A 20,696-nucleotide genomic window follows, 5' to 3' on the forward strand; every position below is an offset into this window, starting at 1 on the left:
TATTACTCCTAAGAATTTGTGTTTATCAACAACTTGAAGAGGAGAGCCATTTAGGTGAAGTAGAGGAGGGTGAGTGTGATATCTTCTAGAGAAGTTTATGACTTTAGATTTTCCAGATGAAAATTTAACTCCAATTTTAGTAGAGCAGTTATGAAGATTGTTAAGAGTAATCATGAATGTGTTGCTTGTGTGAGTCCATTTCAAAAGGTAAAAGAAATAATAAGTTAGACTTACTCACAATCAATTTAATTTAACTAATCGGACGACCGGTTTCGCTTTCTATAATATGCAAAGCATCTTCAGGTCACGATGCAAAGTTAAAATGCTGAAAATAATAATCCCATATTAGGGTGTTGTCTAATAAAGATAAAAACAAAGATAAAAACATAGGTAGGTGATATAAATTATATAAATTACAGTAATTATGCCAATATTACATGTCTGTGGTTTTATAAATGAATAAAATGTTTAAGCAGACAAGGTACGACCCACAAATTGGTAACATAGTCTATTAAACTGTAATGAATTAATAAATAAACCAATAAATAAACATTACTTACATGCCGGTACTCTATTAGTTGATGGTTGAAAGAACATGGTTCAAACTATCTTGGATTGTAGATTGGAGAGCTCAGGTCAACTATTGTAATTATTTAACAATAAACGGGGAAGTTCTTGAGGAGACAGATTGTATGATCTTCAATGGATGTACAGATTGTGTGGGTGTGCAATAGTATAATCTTGTAGTTATCAAAATTTCTTTGATAAAGTTGTTGCAATATCTGGCAAATTATTGTAAAGTCCAAAAATTTTTATGTTAAAATTAAATTAAGACACAATTACATACACAGAAAACACTTAAAAAACGGGCTTAAAAAAACGGGGGACGAAACAGACATTTAATTTAAAAGGAGTGGATTTCCAAAAGAACTACATTTCTTAATAGGAGACAATGAGTTTTTTATGTGCTGTATATCAGATTTTAGAGGTAAACTTGACAAATGTAGGTTAAAGTGTGACAGTTCTTCTTCTATTTTAAATGCTGTAAATTGAGTTATCCAGTTTATGAAATAAGCTGATATTAATAAAAATCTAAAATTTTTTTAATTTTAGATATTAAAGTTATTTGATGTGTTAATATTGGCATACTTTAACAAACTTTAAATAATTGATTTCAATGTAACAATATAAATAATTGTAATACTTATTCTATGATAACAAACTCAGCTTAGTCAAAGTTACAGAACAAACTTAAGTGATTATTTGTTAATTAAATTAAATATGTACATTTGTAATGAAAATGTATAATGTATAACAAAATTACAAACTTTCTTTGAAATAATTGTTGGTGTGAGTCATCTGTCATGGTGTGTATAAGTATTTTTAAATATTTATTCCAATTCTGATATGTTAATATGGAACTTAAATAATAAGTAAATAAACCATTGTTGATAAAATTATTGATAACTTAAAGAAAATTAAAGAAATTGACTGAATAATTAAGTATTCAAAAATTAGTTGGTAATTTTAATATCTGACAGTTGGGACCGGAAATTGGTTATACCAACAGGTAAAAGGTTCTCTATTTAAACCGGTGTAAAGTAAAATTATTCTTATTTCAATTTTCTAATACCATGAAGAAGTATCATCACACCGACCCGAACAATGGTGAGTTTGTACAATAATTTCTGTGACACTTTAACAATTTTAAATTTAAAACAGTTTATAGTTAAAATATAATATTTCTATTTGAAAATGTAGATTTGCTAATTATTAGGATTAACAAAATTATATTTAATTAATACTGCTAGTCTGAACGACTTTACTATGTTGTGTTGGGAACAATCAAACCACGTGTTAATTTGAAATTAAATATTTTGTAAAATGAGTGTATGTCGCAACCGGATGGGGTGTAATAATAATTTTGGGTTAAATAAGTTGAGGCACCATACCAGTTCAATACTGATGCTTTATATAGTTTTAGGAAAATTATATAATTGATTACCCAATATATATATATTGTTATGATATGTAAAATCGAGAAAAATATTGGTTTGTTTAAAAATATTTCAAAGTTCAAAAACATTAAAATAATTCAGATAAGTAGGATAATATCCAACAAACATTTCGGAGAAGGAAAGTTATTAAATCCTTGGATTTCCTGTACTAAACAAAGTGTAAGCTTTGCATTTATTTCTTTGTTATACTTGAGTGACCCGCATAAGTTTAAGTGAAAGCCACAGACAATTGAACGGGGTTTTTCAAAATACATTAATGCAGTGATTAAAGACAATAGAAGGGATTATAGAAAGTGGTTTTTGTTAGTTTTTAAGAATTATAGAAAAATATTATTTGTAAATAAGTTTTAGGAAATTTATAAGTATAGGTAAAAATTTGTTTGTTATCGAAATGAAAAAATGGGGGAATTGTGACGAGTTGTGATTGGCGGAGATTGAAAAAGGCGGGATAAGTATGTAGGAAAAAGTTTAGCGAGATTGAGGAGAGAGAAAAGATATAGGCAGTTGGTTTCCAAGTCTGTGAGAGGAACAGTGATTGTTCTCTGGCGGTTCCTGAAATGTAGCAAGCAGTAGTGTGGAATGTTAGTGAGTTTTTGTGGAGTTAGTGTATCTGACAGCAGCTGAAGCAGCAAAATATTGTAAGTCATATTTCTCTACTTATATTCCAAGAGTCACTGTTCAGGCCAACGAGAGATTCAGTTTATCGTAAAGAGAAGATATTCCAAGAGTCATTTTTCACTCGGGCCAACGAGAGATTCAGTTTATCGAGAGGAGAAAGGCTATCATAATTTGAATGATTTGTGCTTTTGAAGGAGATCATTAAGGACGATATACTTGCAACAATCTGTGTAAGATTGCTGATTACATAGGGAGCGGTTGAGAGGAGATATATAGTCTACAAGGAACAAGGATTTGGACCACTCATCATCAGAGAGAGATATTTTGTTTTCTGCAGTTTTTTCTTTTATTGATAACACAATCTTTACACTTAATTTAGAAAGGATATAAATATTTTTATTAGGAGAGTTAGAATAGTTCGGAATTTTGAGATTTCAATTAATATTGTTTGTACCATAAATTTTGATTGTTCACGTACGGAGAACAAAATTTTGAGAATCCTTATATGAGATTTGTTTATTGAAAACTTTTGAGTGTGAATTATTTCATTATTTTTATTTCAATATATAGTGTTAGATCATATGTGTTTTTTATTATTCCGGTATTCTCTGGACCTTACCTTTCACATGTAACAGCATAGATATTGAAGCACGAATTTAACCCTGAGATAAAAGAATTAAAAATTGTGATAGAGTCATAATCATATCATTTAAATAATTTTAATTAATCAAAAAAAGTAATTAGCTAATTATTGCTTGGCGCACCAAGACTTTAAATATCACAATAACTGGCTTCCAAAACGTGGGGCTTGAAAATATCGCAGCTTTACATTTGAAGGAAGGGAAAGAGATCTGGAATAAGTACAGGTAATCCAGAGATAAAGACATAGAACATTGAGGGAATTTGAATTTGAAAGTATTTTGACAATTTTTCCAGGGAATATAAATTTGATTTATTGATTGATCGTAGTTAGTGGATATTTACTGCTATTGAATTATTTGATTTTATTTTCTTTACCAATCGTACATTTGATAGTTATTTTAAATTATTTGAATTTTACTGATTGCATATTTGATATTTGTCGTGAAAATTTAATACATTTGGGGAGAAATATTGTCGTGTTCTGAAACATATAGAGTGTTGTAAAATTTCACATTTGGCGGGGACAAAAACAATAACAAAAAGTAACAACATGTCAGTCACAAGGAGACAAAGTAAAATGCCATATTAGGGTGTTGTCTAATAAAGATAAAAACAAAGATAAAAACATAGGTAGGTGATATAAATTATATAAATTACAGTAATTATGCCAATATTACATGTCTGTGGTTTTATAAATGAATAAAATGTTTAAGCAGACAAGGTACGACCCACAAATTGGTAACATAGTCTATTAAACTGTAATGAATTAATAAATAAACCAATAAATAAACATTACTTACATGCCGGTACTCTATTAGTTGATGGTTGAAAGAACATGGTTCAAACTATCTTGGATTGTAGATTGGAGAGCTCAGGTCAACTATTGTAATTATTTAACAATAAACGGGGAAGTTCTTGAGGAGACAGATTGTATGATCTTCAATGGATGTACAGATTGTGTGGGTGTGCAATAGTATAATCTTGTAGTTATCAAAATTTCTTTGATAAAGTTGTTGCAATATCTGGCAAATTATTGTAAAGTCCAAAAATTTTTATGTTAAAATTAAATTAAGACACAATTACATACACAGAAAACACTTAAAAAACGGGCTTAAAAAAACGGGGGACGAAACAGACATTTAATTTAAAAGGAGTGGATTTCCAAAAGAACTACATTTCTTAATAGGAGACAATGAGTTTTTTATGTGCTGTATATCAGATTTTAGAGGTAAACTTGACAAATGTAGGTTAAAGTGTGACAGTTCTTCTTCTATTTTAAATGCTGTAAATTGAGTTATCCAGTTTATGAAATAAGCTGATATTAATAAAAATCTTAAATTTTTTTAATTTTAGATATTAAAGTTATTTGATGTGTTAATATTGGCATACTTTAACAAACTTTAAATAATTGATTTCAATGTAACAATATAAATAATTGTAATACTTATTCTATGATAACAAACTCAGCTTAGTCAAAGTTACAGAACAAACTTAAGTGATTATTTGTTAATTAAATTAAATATGTACATTTGTAATGAAAATGTATAATGTATAACAAAATTACAAACTTTCTTTGAAATAATTGTTGGTGTGAGTCATCTGTCATGGTGTGTATAAGTATTTTTAAATATTTATTCCAATTCTGATATGTTAATATGGAACTTAAATAATAAGTAAATAAACCATTGTTGATAAAATTATTGATAACTTAAAGAAAATTAAAGAAATTGACTGAATAATTAAGTATTCAAAAATTAGTTGGTAATTTTAATATCTGACAGTTGGGACCGGAAATTGGTTATACCAACAGGTAAAAGGTTCTCTATTTAAACCGGTGTAAAGTAAAATTATTCTTATTTCAATTTTCTAATACCATGAAGAAGTATCATCACACCGACCCGAACAATGGTGAGTTTGTACAATAATTTCTGTGACACTTTAACAATTTTAAATTTAAAACAGTTTATAGTTAAAATATAATATTTCTATTTGAAAATGTAGATTTGCTAATTATTAGGATTAACAAAATTATATTTAATTAATACTGCTAGTCTGAACGACTTTACTATGTTGTGTTGGGAACAATCAAACCACGTGTTAATTTGAAATTAAATATTTTGTAAAATGAGTGTATGTCGCAACCGGATGGGGTGTAATAATAATTTTGGGTTAAATAAGTTGAGGCACCATACCAGTTCAATACTGATGCTTTATATAGTTTTAGGAAAATTATATAATTGATTACCCAATATCTTCTTTTATATGAGGTTTTCCATACAGTATCCATTATCTTCATGCACATTTTCTGGAATTAACTTCAACATCATGGTCAAACTTTTTATTCCAGTATCCCATATACATTCAAATACATTTGATATACTCCTCAGATTATTTGAATTTCTACATAAAGTTTAAGGTATGGTCCCCATGGATTAAGTTTTTGTTCGCTGGATTCATTAACATGTTACTATAAACTACATTTTCCTAAAACTATATAAAGCATCAGTATTGAACTGGTATGGTGCCTCAACTTATTTAACCCAAAATTATTATTACACCCCATCCGGTTGCGACATACACTCATTTTACAAAATATTTAATTTCAAATTAACACGTGGTTTGATTGTTCCCAACACAACATAGTAAAGTCGTTCAGACTAGCAGTATTAATTAAATATAATTTTGTTAATCCTAATAATTAGCAAATCTACATTTTCAAATAGAAATATTATATTTTAACTATAAACTGTTTTAAATTTAAAATTGTTAAAGTGTCACAGAAATTATTGTACAAACTCACCATTGTTCGGGTCGGTGTGATGATACTTCTTCATGGTATTAGAAAATTGAAATAAGAATAATTTTACTTTACACCGGTTTAAATAGAGAACCTTTTACCTGTTGGTATAACCAATTTCCGGTCCCAACTGTCAGATATTAAAATTACCAACTAATTTTTGAATACTTAATTATTCAGTCAATTTCTTTAATTTTCTTTAAGTTATCAATAATTTTATCAACAATGGTTTATTTACTTATTATTTAAGTTCCATATTAACATATCAGAATTGGAATAAATATTTAAAAATACTTATACACACCATGACAGATGACTCACACCAACAATTATTTCAAAGAAAGTTTGTAATTTTGTTATACATTATACATTTTCATTACAAATGTACATATTTAATTTAATTAACAAATAATCACTTAAGTTTGTTCTGTAACTTTGACTAAGCTGAGTTTGTTATCATAGAATAAGTATTACAATTATTTATATTGTTACATTGAAATCAATTATTTAAAGTTTGTTAAAGTATGCCAATATTAACACATCAAATAACTTTAATATCTAAAATTAAAAAAATTTTAGATTTTTATTAATATCAGCTTATTTCATAAACTGGATAACTCAATTTACAGCATTTAAAATAGAAGAAGAACTGTCACACTTTAACCTACATTTGTCAAGTTTACCTCTAAAATCTGATATACAGCACATAAAAAACTCATTGTCTCCTATTAAGAAATGTAGTTCTTTTGGAAATCCACTCCTTTTAAATTAAATGTCTGTTTCGTCCCCCGTTTTTTTAAGCCCGTTTTTTAAGTGTTTTCTGTGTATGTAATTGTGTCTTAATTTAATTTTAACATAAAAATTTTTGGACTTTACAATAATTTGCCAGATATTGCAACAACTTTATCAAAGAAATTTTGATAACTACAAGATTCTACTATTGCACACCCACACAATCTGTACATCCATTGAAGATCATACAATCTGTCTCCTCAAGAACTTCCCCGTTTATTGTTAAATAATTACAATAGTTGACCTGAGCTCTCCAATCTACAATCCAAGATAGTTTGAACCATGTTCTTTCAACCATCAACTAATAGAGTACCGGCATGTAAGTAATGTTTATTTATTGGTTTATTTATTAATTCATTACAGTTTAATAGACTATGTTACCAATTTGTGGGTCGTACCTTGTCTGCTTAAACATTTTATTCATTTATAAAACCACAGACATGTAATATTGGCATAATTACTGTAATTTATATAATTTATATCACCTACCTATGTTTTTATCTTTGTTTTTATCTTTATTAGACAACACCCTAATATGGGATTATTATTTTCAGCATTTTAACTTTGCATCGTGACCTGAAGATGCTTTGCATATTATAGAAAGCGAAACCGGTCGTCCGATTAGTTAAATTAAATTGATTGTGAGTAAGTCTAACTTATTATTTCTTTTACCTATTGTTAAGAGTGTTTTGGAGTGAAGAGCATGTGCTCCTTGTAACTTTACCTTGGCAATAGGGAACAAAATCATCTGCATATATTGAGTATTTTATTGGAGGGAGAACAAGAGAGTTTATATCGTTGATGCTAAGAAGAAATAGTGTGGGGCTGAGAACTGAGCCTTGGGGTACTCCATTTTGTGAGATATGTGATGTAGATGTTTTCCCGTTTGTAACTACTTTGAAAGATCTCTCTTGTAGGAAATTGTTTATAAAGGTGATAATATTACCCGTTAAATTGAGTTGCTCAAGTTTTCTAATAATAACAGCTCTGTTTATTGTGTCAAAGGCGCTTTCTAAGTCTAAGGCAACTGTGATGACTTCGTTCTTATTTGATATAGCTTGGGTTATTTCTGTATGGAGAAGTACCAGGTTATCCATCGTACTTCGATTGGGTCTGAATCCCGACTGTGCTGCATCTATAAGATTATTTTCTTCAAGAAACCAAAGCAAACGTTTATTTATCATCTTTTCTAGTAGTTTGCACATTGTGCATGTTAGTGAGATTGGCCTGTAGGCACTGGCAAAGTTAGAAGATAAGTAATTTTTCTTGATCGGTATGATAAGTGACTGTCGCCAAAGACTCGGAAAGCTTTGGCTGAACCATATCTTATTGTAGAGCGCAAGTAGCTTCAGGAGGGTTCCTGCCTGTAGATGTTTGAGAAAGATAGACGGGATGTCATCAGGACCTGCAGATGAGTTTTTTATTGATGAGATTGCCAACTTTAACTCTACTTCTGTGAAGGCGAGGTTTATTGGATTGGTTTGGATAGGGTTAGGTGGTGAGTGGTTTGTGGGGTACGAAATGGAGAGTTCAGACTTAGTTTTGTTTTGAAAGTATTTGGCTAGCGTTTCGGTTATTTGGTTATCATTTGTAATGATATTATCTCCATCTGTTATTGCGGATATTTTACGATATGTTTTTAAACCTCTCATTTGTTTAATTTTTGTCCACACTTGAGCGGGAGGGGTATCTGAAGTTATGCCGTTAACGAATTTTTTCCAGGATTCTTTTTTGCTTTCCTTCAGAATTCGTTTGAATTTTGCACGCATTTTCTTAAAATGAATAAGATCTTCGATGTTACGAGTTTTGCGATATCTATTAAGGGCCTTTTAGTATTCTTTTATTGCGAGTTTACAGGAGTCGTTCCACCATGGGACGGCCTTTCTTGAGGGATTTATGGTGCATTTACCTATACATTGGTTGGCCGCAGTTAGAATGCAATTTGTAAGATGCTCTACGGCAGCGTCGATGTTTACCTTAAAAATAATTTGGTTTAAAAGGTCTTCAAGAGTGTCACTGAATAACCTCCAATTTGCCTGGGCAATTTTCCATTTATGTATAACTTCCGAATTTTCGGGTATATGACTTGAGATTAAAATGGGGTAGTGATTGCTATCATATAAGCTATCTAGTGTTTGCCACTGAAGCAGAGGAGCGGTTCCAGGATCGCAAAAACTTAGATCTATGCAAGAAGAGGTTCCAGACTGGATGTGGAAATATGTGGGGCTCCCTGTATTCAAGAGGTTAATGTTAGAGTTGCTTATGATATCTTCGATGTGTTTACCTCTCCCAAAGGTGCGCTGGGAACCCCATGTTGTGCTGTGAGCGTTAAAGTCCCCAACTAAGATGAAAGGGTTTGGCAGTTGTTTTATGAGGTCGCTTAGTTCTGAGCTAAATAAGTTGTAGTTTGGAGGAATGTATATAGAACAAATAACTATCTTGTTGGGACACCATGCGGTTATCGCAATCACTTCTAGGCTTGTGTGTAAGTCAAACTCTTGATGGAAGATATCGTTGGAAACAAAAATAGATGAACCGCCACTTGCTCGTAGGTGTGTGGGTCTTAGGAAGTTGTAGCTAGTGTAATTTTTTAGGTAGGGGTTGTGATCTTTGGTGAAATTGGTTTCTTGAAGACAGATAAACTTGGGCGAGTAGTCCGATATAAGTTTTTGTAAATATTCTAGCCTGGGGTAAAAGCCATCGCAGTTCCATTGAATTAGACTTAGCATAGTGTTAGTATTAATAGGAGCTGAATTGAGAGGATTGGGATGGTTGTGAGCTGTCAGAATTGTAGTTATCTTCATTAGAATCGACGGAAAGATTTGGACTGGGCGTACTTTCGGGTTCTTCTGGATCAGTGCCTAAGGCTTTTATCAGTTTTTTGGTTAGACGGGTTAGCCTGTTTTTGATAGACCTCTCCTGACAAGTTGGGTATAATGCTTGAATGTTAGAAATTAACCCTGATATATTTTCTGTAAACTTAAGAGCTTCAGCGTAGGGGTCACTACAGCCGAAAGTGTTTTCGACAAAGGCTATCAAGTTTTCTAAAGGAATAACAAGTGATTCTGAGGTTTGCTTAAAGGATTCTTTGATAGTGTCTTTTGTTAAATCGGAAAGGTAACGTTCTGATGGTGAACTTGTTCTGGGTTTCTTTTTTGGTTTTTTAATGTCTCTACTAGGGGGAGGCATGATGTTGTCCTCGGACGGATTTGCGACCGAGATGTTATCGTGAATATCAGTCTGCTCACTTGTACTCTCGATTTCAGAGTGACCACGTTTATGTGTGGGCGTTTTAGTCATTATGGAATTGTTTGGTTCTGAAGCAGACATATGTGGTGATGTTGCGGGTTGTATAGAAGACTAGAAGACTGTGGTGGTAAGGGATCTATTATCTGGGTTGATATTAACGGCTGAGGCTGGGATGTTATATAATTAGGTGGAGGATTGGGACAATGTGAGGCAATATGCCCTGACTTCTTGCATATGTAGCATTCCATTTTGTCTGTGTACAAAAATATTCTGTTTTCATTACCTTCGAATGGAATAACTAATGAAGTTTGCAGATTGAAATTGTTATCAGAGGTAAAAACATATACTTGCCTTCTAAAGCTCATGATGTGCGAATATTCATCGCCGGGGATACCTGCTCTTAAAAATGAGACGGGGGAGGCCAGTTGGAGCCCAAGTTCTTTTATAGCATTTTCTGCAAGGTCGTGTGGTATACATGGAGATATATTGGATATTATTATTCTTTTTGTGGGAGAGACTAGCCTGCGAACATTCATCACAGAGTTTCCTACTGTCAAAGTCGGATGGGATTTTAGAAGTTTGTCGACGAGTTCTGAATTAGTTAAATATATACAAATTCTGTTATTAGATATTCTGGATGCGAATAGGATTTGTTTGGGACCAATAGCGTCACCTACTGCCTTGACGTAATCGAACAATTTTAGATTTTCATCGGCATGCAGTACTATGGCTTGATCCCTCTTTGGAAAAGTTGATCTGGGAGTTGATTTGGTTGCAGTTGCATATGAGGAAGTTGAAGTAGAATTATGCTGAATATTTTGTGACATCTTGACAAGTTGTGAACTGTAAGGATCTGATGTGAGAACTGTATTTGTTATCGGTACCCTTGTAGTCAAAGGTAGACGAGAAATTTATTTATATGTTAAATTTAGTTAGGTTTTATGTATTTTCTTCCAAAAATACATATTCAGTAGGCCTACGCCACTGGTAGCTGACCCAGCTATTGAAAAAATTACTAATTTGCTAATTAACTAATCGTTCCAAAAAAAAACATACAATTAGGCTTATCAATACATACGGTAAAGTCTGGTCTTACTAATATTTAAAAGTAGTTGTTTGGTTTCACAAAAACACTAAAACTCGGAGCAAAACACTGATACGATGTTACCTCGTTCAAGTACACACTCGGAAATCTAGTAATAAAATTATAGTGTAAAATTATTATCAAATCTAAATATATAAATATCTTTACATTTTTAAAATGCACATTACTAATAGTTCTCTGCTAATACTATACTATAGAGAAATACTCGTAATCTACACAATATGTTTCGACTAAACGGATTTCCAAAATTACACGAAGTACCTACCTAAAAATAATCATTTAGCAAACTACAATAGGAAAGCTGTCTGAACACTAAAATTATTTTAATTTGCATATTTATGACGTACCCAGTAACCAGTCTATAATAAAACTAAAATGTTTTTTCCAAACTTTTAGGTAATAGAACCATAATAAAATAACATTTCAATTTGCATATTTCTGACATAGTAACCATTCTGTGGAATTTTATAATAATTCTATTGTATTTAATAGAAAAAAAATTACTGGGGTTGATATTTGTAATGATTGGATATTTACATTTAACATTGATTTAAATGACGGTGCTGCAGCGATGGTTGGGTGTAGAAAAAGCTTGGTGCAGCGACTAAGTAGTGATCCTATGTGCAATGGAAACCTAATGTCGTATCATTGTATTATTCATCAAAGTGTGTTGTGTTGCAGTTTAAATCCAAATCTTCACAGTAAAATGCAAACCGTCATGAAGATAGTGTAAAATCATCTATTAGGTATCGTCAACTCAAATCATTCCTAGAAGAAACTAATGCTCAGTTTGACGATTTGCTTCTTTATAACAACGTGAGATGGCTGAACAAAGGTTTAGTGCTTGTGATTCTTTGCAATACTTGTCAACATAAAATAATTTCTGTTCACTATTGATAATGAAGATAATGATCATTCGGGCTGCCTCTTGGACACAGAAAACGTTGCAACTATCGCATTTTTAGCGGATATTTTTAGACATCTAAACTTCTTGAATTTAAAACTACAATGCAAGGGAAACTTGTTTGTGAACTTCTGTCGGATATAAGAAGTTTTTCCAAAAAGATCAAACTTTTTTCTAAGGACATTAAGGTAGAATTTTTGTATTTTCCTCTCCTTAAATCGGTTTGTGATAGTAATAAAGATATTGGTGTTACTTAGTTTTCACGTTTTATTAATGAACTTGATTTGGAATTTTAAAAACGATTTGCTGATTACCACAAAATTGGAAATGTTGTGCAACTGTTAAGCAACAGTTTTTCACTCAAGGCTAATGGTGTATGGACCAGCGAAGCAGCAGACGTTTTTAAGAGTAACAAAGCGGCCCTTCAGATGGAAATGATCGAGTATCAGGAAGATTCTGTTTTAAAGGAGGTTTATACTCAAGTTCCAGAAACGCTTGCCTGGGACAAATTTTGGATTAAATATGTGTGTGACAAAAAATATGAAGAATTAAAATCTTTGGCATTGAAACTGTGTTCTATGTTTGGCTCAACTTATGTGTGTGAAGCCCCTTTTTCAAAAATGAGCTTTATTAAAAAACGGTACAGATCTCGGTTGATAGATAAACATCTCGGCTCTCTAATGAGAATCAGTTAGACTAACCTCACTCCAAATTTTAGATAGGTTATACAAAATAAAAAGTGTCATTTCTTTCATTAATAGTTCAATTTTGTAAGGAGTTTTACCTTTATTTTTATACTTAATGTAATCATTAATTTTAAATTTAATTAAACTGATGTTAAATTCGTTGTGTGCGTTATTTTATATTCCCTTCTTCTCTACATGTTAAATAAGAGTACTTTTCAGCTGAGCATTTAATTAAAATAATTTTCAGATTTATAAAGCTTAAAACGCATCCATCTTGCATACAGTTAACATATAAATTACCATTTTGTATAAATTTCTAACTTTTAAAATATTTTCAGTAATAATTTACAATACTGCTGTGTTCAAATTGTACTGATAATAATATCATAACAATACACAATTTATATTATATCATGTACTGTACCAGGAAAGTATTCTGGAAAGGAATTGTACAGTGGCCAAAAAATAATGAGATATTAGTTTGCTTCTCAATACTTATATAGTTTTTTTATTCATCGTAAAATGTACAAAACTGCAGTTGTAAAGAAAACAAATGCTATTTAAGGTAAAGTGTTACTAACATTTAAATGTTTAACTAGATTTAGATATGTTCCATCAAATTAATGAACACTGTTTTAATAATTAAGTGAAATATCAAACATCACACGATGAAAGGATATAAATTAGATTATCTACAGGCAAGAACAGTTTGCGTTTAAGACTTCACGGGACCAATAGTAATATCTGCCGTATACTGTCGACCAAAACATAACAACAAAATGGAAAATACCAAAATGTTTTTCTCAGATCGTTAAGTAATAGATATAAAGCTGGTGGAGACTGGAACGCTAAACATACACAATGGGGTTCTAGTATTACAACACTGTTACAAACAACTAAGGAAATGAACTATTACTAGCAGCCATATCAGATAACAAATCAGCATACCTAAATACTGGCGTACCAACCTATTGGCCTAGCAATCCAAGAAAATTGCTAGACTATACTAAACATTTGGATCACAAAACGCATCAGTAAAAATTATTTTCAGGATAAGTCTTCTCTAGATTTATCCTCTGATCACTCGCCAATCATAGCCTCACTGTCCAACAAAATTATTGAAAAACCAAGGCAAACAACTCTATATAACCATAAAATAAACTGGTTAAAATTTAGGGAACACTTAGATGCACAAATCAATCTGCAAGTTCCATTAGAAACGCCAAAAGAAATAGAAGATGCGGCAAAATAATTCACAATAGCTAAACAGAAAGCAGCGTGAGTAGCAACCCCGACTATTGACTACACTAAACCCGGAAAAAATCTTGACCTTACAGCTAAACAAAAATACTAGAGAAAAGGCAGCTACGAAAAAAATTGCAAATATCGAGATGCGCAAGCAATAAAGAAAAACTAAACAGAGCTACCAAAGATCTAACAAAGTTATTAAATAATATCAAAAACAAAGATATCGAAGAATACCTAAGTTCTCTTGCAGCCTCTGAAGATACAGACTACTTACTTCGAAAGGCAGAAAAAAGCTAAAACATCCATAGAAATATTGTCCTCCAATAAGAAACATGCAGGGTAAATGGATCAGAGATTACAAACAAAGAGCAGCAGCCTTCATAACTTCTTAGAAGTAGCCCTGCTTCAACTGGATTTATGGATTAAAAACTTCACGCTTACGGAAATTTAAAATAAAATTATGAAAAATATAAAATCAAAAAAATCCCAGGGTTTGATCTGATAACAGGCGAGCTATTTCAAAAATGTTCAATCAAGTGGTACAAATATCTGCAGTGCATTTTTAACGCCATCATCAAAATAGGATACTTCAATGGAAAATTTCACAGATTATCCTGACACCAAAACCTGGAAAAAAACCAGAAGACCTAAAATCCAATAGACCTATAAGTTTGCTGCTAATTCTATCAAAGGTATTCGTAAAGCTTCTATTGATAATATTGATGCCAATCTTAGAAAAAACTAAACTTATTACAGACCACCAATTCGGCTTCGCTTGAGGTTAAAGCATAGGACACACAAACAGGTCCACAGAATAATAAAAAAAATCTCCTACGCACTGGAAAGCAAATCCTACCTCTTAACAGTCTTCCTAGACGTCAGTCAAGCCTTTGATAAAGTTTGGCATAAAGGTGTTCTTTATAAGGTAAAGAAACAATTGCCATATCCTATCTTTGCACTCCTAAAATCCTACCTATCAGATAGACACTTCCTGATAAAGCAGCACTCAGCTTCACCATATCAAAGCAGGTGTTCTACAAGAAAGCGTACTAGAACCTATTTTCTTTCTAATGTTCACTGCATACCTCCCATCCAGCAGAAGCACAGAAGCTGCTATTTTTGCAGATGACACCACAATATCTAAATAACATTGGCTTAAAAATGGCGTATTAGAGTAAATGAGACCAAGTCAACACACGTAACCTTCACAATAAAGCGACGTAAACGCCCTCTTGTCACACTCAATGGCAAGTAATTAAGTAAGATGAACGACACAATATAGTTAGGTATCCATCTGGATAAACCAGGCAGAAGCATATCTTTACCAAAAGAAAACAACTGGACATTAAATTTGGACATATGTACTGGTTGATTGATCAAAACTGTAAATTAACATTGGATAACAAACTCTTTATATACAAGACGATTGTTGCGTAACAACAATATTTAATATTTTTATCTTATTTTGTGCCATATTATTTTATATCACACTGTATATTAGTTTAAGATTTATAAAATTCTCTGTACCATCCAATAATCTGTATGGCGTCGATAAATTGCATTCAAATAACTTTCTAGACATAAGCTTTTAAAATCATCAAAGAGTCATAACAATGAAAGGATTAGTAATTCCAAATTATCGGTTTGAGTCAAGTATATAAAGTGAACCTATTTTCCTAAGGACAAATCTTGTTCTCCAAGGAAAAAAACCAGCGACCTATGACTGGTGCGCGAAACAAAGGCATCAGGACAAGGTGTAAGGACAAACACACCTGCATCTTCGCTCATGTTCCTTCGAACCGGGTATCTTCACATTTCAACTTCGAATCAGAGATCTTCGCATGTCTCATCTTCAAGTTAGACATCAACGCAGCATCTTCAGGGTCTTCCAGTAGGACGCCTCCAGACTCCTTCATCCTGGTAGCTGATTTCACGCTTAGCATCACACTGACAACAAACTGTAAGTTTTTTAATTTTAGTAACATTTGTGAAGTGTATACTATGAACTCTTTTTAAACATTTATTGAACATTTTCGTTATTTCGCTATTCTTTCTATAATTATTGGACATTATCATATTTTCGATATTTAGTGCGAATTCTCATATTTTCGCTATCTCTCTGTGTTTATTACTATTCTTCTGTTTTTTTAGTTTAAAGATCAAATTGTTTCACATATTTCTCGCTCATCAAATTTTTATCTAATTCACTCAGCTAATCATGAATAGAACGGTTGATGATCTTGTTAAAGTAAAAGATAACCTTGTTAAGGCAAGAGGTCGAAGTAAAGCTTCGATAACTAGATTGGAGAATTGGTTTAAGGAAAATGAAAAAATTAATATTTCAAAAAATGAACTGATTTCTAGAAAAGACTATTTATCAAAAGTTTTTGACAAATATCTGGAGGTTCAAAATGAATTAGAAACATTAGATCATGCATTTGCTGTTGACATGGCAGATGTAGAAGACAGATTTTTAACCTGAGAATCAGCTCTAAAGGATAAAATTGATAAAATCTCAGTAAATTCTGACCTCAGCTCAACAAAATCATTCAATTAACCATCATATCCGCCTACCGGAAATAAAAATTCCACATTTCGATGGAAATATAGCAAACTGGCCTAGTTTCATCGAGATGTTTACAAAACTTATCGTAAATGATTCAAATCTTTCAGATATTGAAAAACTAATTTACTTAAAATCAATTCTTAAGAACGAGCCTCTACAACTAATTGAAAATTTGGAAGGTGTAGGCTCAAATTTTTCCGTTGCTCTCGATACACTTAAGAATAGATTTGAAAACAAATGTTTAATAATTAACACTTATTTAAAACAACTTTTGTATGTTCCTTCATTAGCAAAAAATACTGCTCAAAACTTGCGAGAATTCTTAACTCACATAAAAAAGAATTTAAGTGTGCTAAATAATTTAAATATCTCCAACAATCTTGCAGATTTAATTTTAATTCACATATTCACACAAAAATTAGATTTTACTATGAAACGATCCTTTGAATCCGAAAGAGATTTCAACGAACTTCCTACAATAGACGAGTTTTTAAATTTCATTGAAAAGAAATGTAAGATATTGAAAAATTTGATTTTTGAAGAAAAAACAGTTTATAAATCAAAACCGTCTCTTCATACTTCTGTAAATAATAGAGATACACCTTTTAAATGTTTCGTATGCAATTCTAACTCACACAAAGTATACTCTTGCCAACAATTTTTAAATTTGTCTGCTCAAGAGCGTATACAAAAAGTAAAAAACAAAGGTTTTTGTCTTAATTGCCTTGCTAGTGGTCATATATATAATTCTTGTTCCTCATCTTCGAATTGCAAAACCTGCAATAAAAGACATCACTCTTTGCTTCACATTTCGCATCCGTCGGAAAATACTTCACGGCAAAGTTCGTATAGGTCGAATTCTGAAAGTCAACCCGCCCAAAATCAATTTGTTCGTAATTCACGTCACCAACGTCCAAATCAGCATTCGTCTCAATCCACTTCGGAGAATATTTAAGCAAATTCGCAGAACAACCCTGTTCCAAATGCAATTCCGCAATGTTTACCAGATACGCAAAATCTTCCAGGTCCGAGCAATATTTCGTCCCACTCTGTATATTCAAACAATCTGCAAATTTTACTCGCAACTGCTTTGGTAACTGTTTACGATGTTCAAAATAATCCCATCTCCGTTCGTTGTTTAACAGACTCCGGTAGCCAAGTTTCGTTCATAACAGACAGGTTAGCCAAAAGAATTTGTTGTTCACCCTATACCAGAAATCTTCAAATATCAGGTATAGCTTAAACTTCTTCTGTTTCAAACAAGATGGTAGACTTTTAAATCTATTCAAATACATCTCCTGGTAAAAACTTTAATCTGTCTTGTGCTGTCCTCGAAAGCATTACGTGCCAGCATCCACAAGTCGCTCTGATTTTAAATTTATTAAAAATACCAAAAGATGTAAAACTTGCAGATCCACATTTCTGTACCCCGTCAGAAGTAGACATCCTTTTAGGAGCTGATATTTATTTCGACATAGTTACTTATGGCTTAATAAAATTAGGCCCAAACCTTCCTATTCTTCAAAACACTCATTTGGGTTATATTGTAGGTGGAAATATCCCATACGCTCGTTATGCACACTCACATTATTCAAATATTTCATTACACGCACAAACAGCTGATCTTGATTCGCTTTTAAAGAAATTTTGGGAAATAGAAGAGACTAAACCACTCTCTTCTATTCAATCAAAAACATTAACTCCCTCAGAACAGAGAGCTGAGGATATATTCAAATCTTCGCTAACAATTCTTCATAGTGGCAGATTTCAAGTAGACCTACCTCTAAAGACTCCTAATGAATATAAGAAATTGGGTGAATCATTTCATTTGGCAAAAAGACGTTTTCTCAATCTTGAAAAAAGGCTCAACAAATCAGACGAATTATGGCATCAGTACACTGAATTCATATCAGAATATGTCTCTTTAGGTCATTGTAAATACGTTCCTCTTTCTAAGATTAATGAATCGTCCGAACATAAGTTTTTTCTCCCACATCATTGTGTTTTCAAGCATGATAGCTTAACTTCTCGACTCAGGGTTGTATTTGATGGATCAATTAAATCAACCTCAAATGTGTCTCTCAACGATATTATGCTCAAAGGTTATACTGTACAACCTGATTTGTTCGAAATTCTAATTCGCTTTAGACTCTTCAAATATACTCTCATCGCAGACATCGAAAAAATGTTTAGGCAAATAAGAATTAACCCGAAACAAACATTTCTATTAAACATTCTGTGGCGCAATTCCCCGCAAGAAGAGTTAAAATGTCTAGAACTTCAGACCGTGACCTACGGCACAAATTCAGCTAGTTTTTTAAGTATCAGGTGCCTTAAAGAGTTGGCAGTTCGCAATCAAGAAAAATACCCATTAGCTGCTGAAGCTCTAGAAAATTCTTGTTATGTAGATGATATTTTGCATGGTGCAAATGATATCGACACTTTGTACAAGACTTATAAGCAACTTTCTACGAGTCTAAATTCTGCTGGAATATCACTCCATAAATGGAGTTCTAATTCTTCCGAGTTTCTCGATTCTATTTCCTCTGAATTCCAAAAATCTAATTATGTAGTAAAACCCGGTAATTCGTCAAATAAAGTTCTTAGAATATGTTGGAATTCTCATTCTGACATGTTCTCTATCTCTCTTCCTGACATTTCTAGTGAACCAAAATACACAAAAAGAGAAGTTCTATCAATTATCGCGTCTATTTTTGATCCTCTTGGTCTAATAAATCCGATTACTGTATCTGCAAAGTTGTTAATGCAAAAAATTTGGATATGCAACTTAAATTGGGATGACAAACTCACAGGAGAAATTTCATCAGAATGGTCGAATTTTCTAGGTCACATTCCTGATCTCGCAAAACTTACATTCTCAAGACCTCTGCTCAATCCGCTCAATATTTCTCGAATTGAAATCCATGGTTTCTGTGATGCAAGCATGAAGGCATATGGTGCTTGTATTTATTTACGGGTTTTACATGAAAATGGAACCGTTTCGTGCAACTTAATCACTTCAAAGAGCCGTGTAGCTCCGCTAAAAACCATCTCCCTACCCAGGCTTGAATTATTATGGGCTGCCTTGCTTTCTACCCTGATTTCAAATATCTTTCTTATTATTTCACCAAAGGTTTCTTCCATAGCTTCGGTTAGGCTCTGGACAGACTCCCAAACTGTACTCGCGTGGATAAATTCTCACCCTTCTCGTTGGTCAATCTTCGTAGCAAACCGTATAACTCAAATACAGGAGTTAACACGAACGTATTTATGGAATCACGTAGGGTCTAAAGATAATCCAGCAGATATTCTGTCTCGCGGTACCACACCGGCCCTGCTGGTAGACAATACAGTATGGTGGCATGAGCCCTATTTTCTAATGAACGCAACCACTAAATTTAATGAATTTGTTCCAAATATTGATTTAACAGATGTCCCTGAAATAAAAGGCACTCTACACGCTGTAAATAATTCAAAACCTATTCTATATACAACTTTTGTAAATTCTCATCTTTCACTTGGTTACAAAGAGTAGTTGCATATTGCAATAGGTATATTTACAACCTTAAAAATATTGAAAACATTATGTCAAATCAAGTCAAAGATCTTGTACTCCTAATCGATGACAACGCTCCTCCTCTAAAATGGCCACTGGCAAGAGTAATCGAAACATTGCCAGGTAAAGACGGCAGGGTTAGAACTGTAAAACTAAGAACTAAAGACGGAACATTTATAAGATCTATTGTTAAAGTATGTCCTTTACCTCATACTCATTTAAATGTAGGTCACATCAACGGGGGGACTATGTTGCGTAACAACAATATTTAATATTTTTATCTTATTTTGTGCCATATTATTTTATATCACACTGTATATTAGTTTAAGATTTATAAAATTCTCTGTACCATCCAATAATCTGTATGGCGTCGATAACTTGCATTCAAATAACTTTCTAGACATAAGCTTTTAAAATCATCAAATAATCATAACAATGAAAGGATTAGTAATTCCAAATTATCGGTTTGAGTCATTTGAAATTTCTCAACATTAACGAAAGTTACCCTTCTCAGG

General features: G+C 32.3%; 1 protein-coding gene across 1 annotated transcript; it reads left to right on the forward strand.

Annotated features, from left to right (window-relative positions):
* The first annotated feature begins 17,055 nt into the window (after positions 1-17,055).
* On the forward strand, positions 17,056-20,160 carry LOC140442225 (uncharacterized). The gene is made up of 2 exons (XM_072533301.1): positions 17,056-17,137; positions 18,038-20,160. Exons 1-2 carry the CDS (start codon positions 17,056-17,058, stop codon positions 20,158-20,160), a joined length of 2,205 nt encoding a protein of 734 aa, XP_072389402.1.
* Positions 20,161-20,696: the final 536 nt, after the last annotated feature.

The sequence above is a fragment of the Diabrotica undecimpunctata genome, chromosome 5 (assembly GCF_040954645.1).
Source record: "Diabrotica undecimpunctata isolate CICGRU chromosome 5, icDiaUnde3, whole genome shotgun sequence".
NCBI classification, from domain to species: domain Eukaryota; kingdom Metazoa; phylum Arthropoda; class Insecta; order Coleoptera; family Chrysomelidae; genus Diabrotica; species Diabrotica undecimpunctata.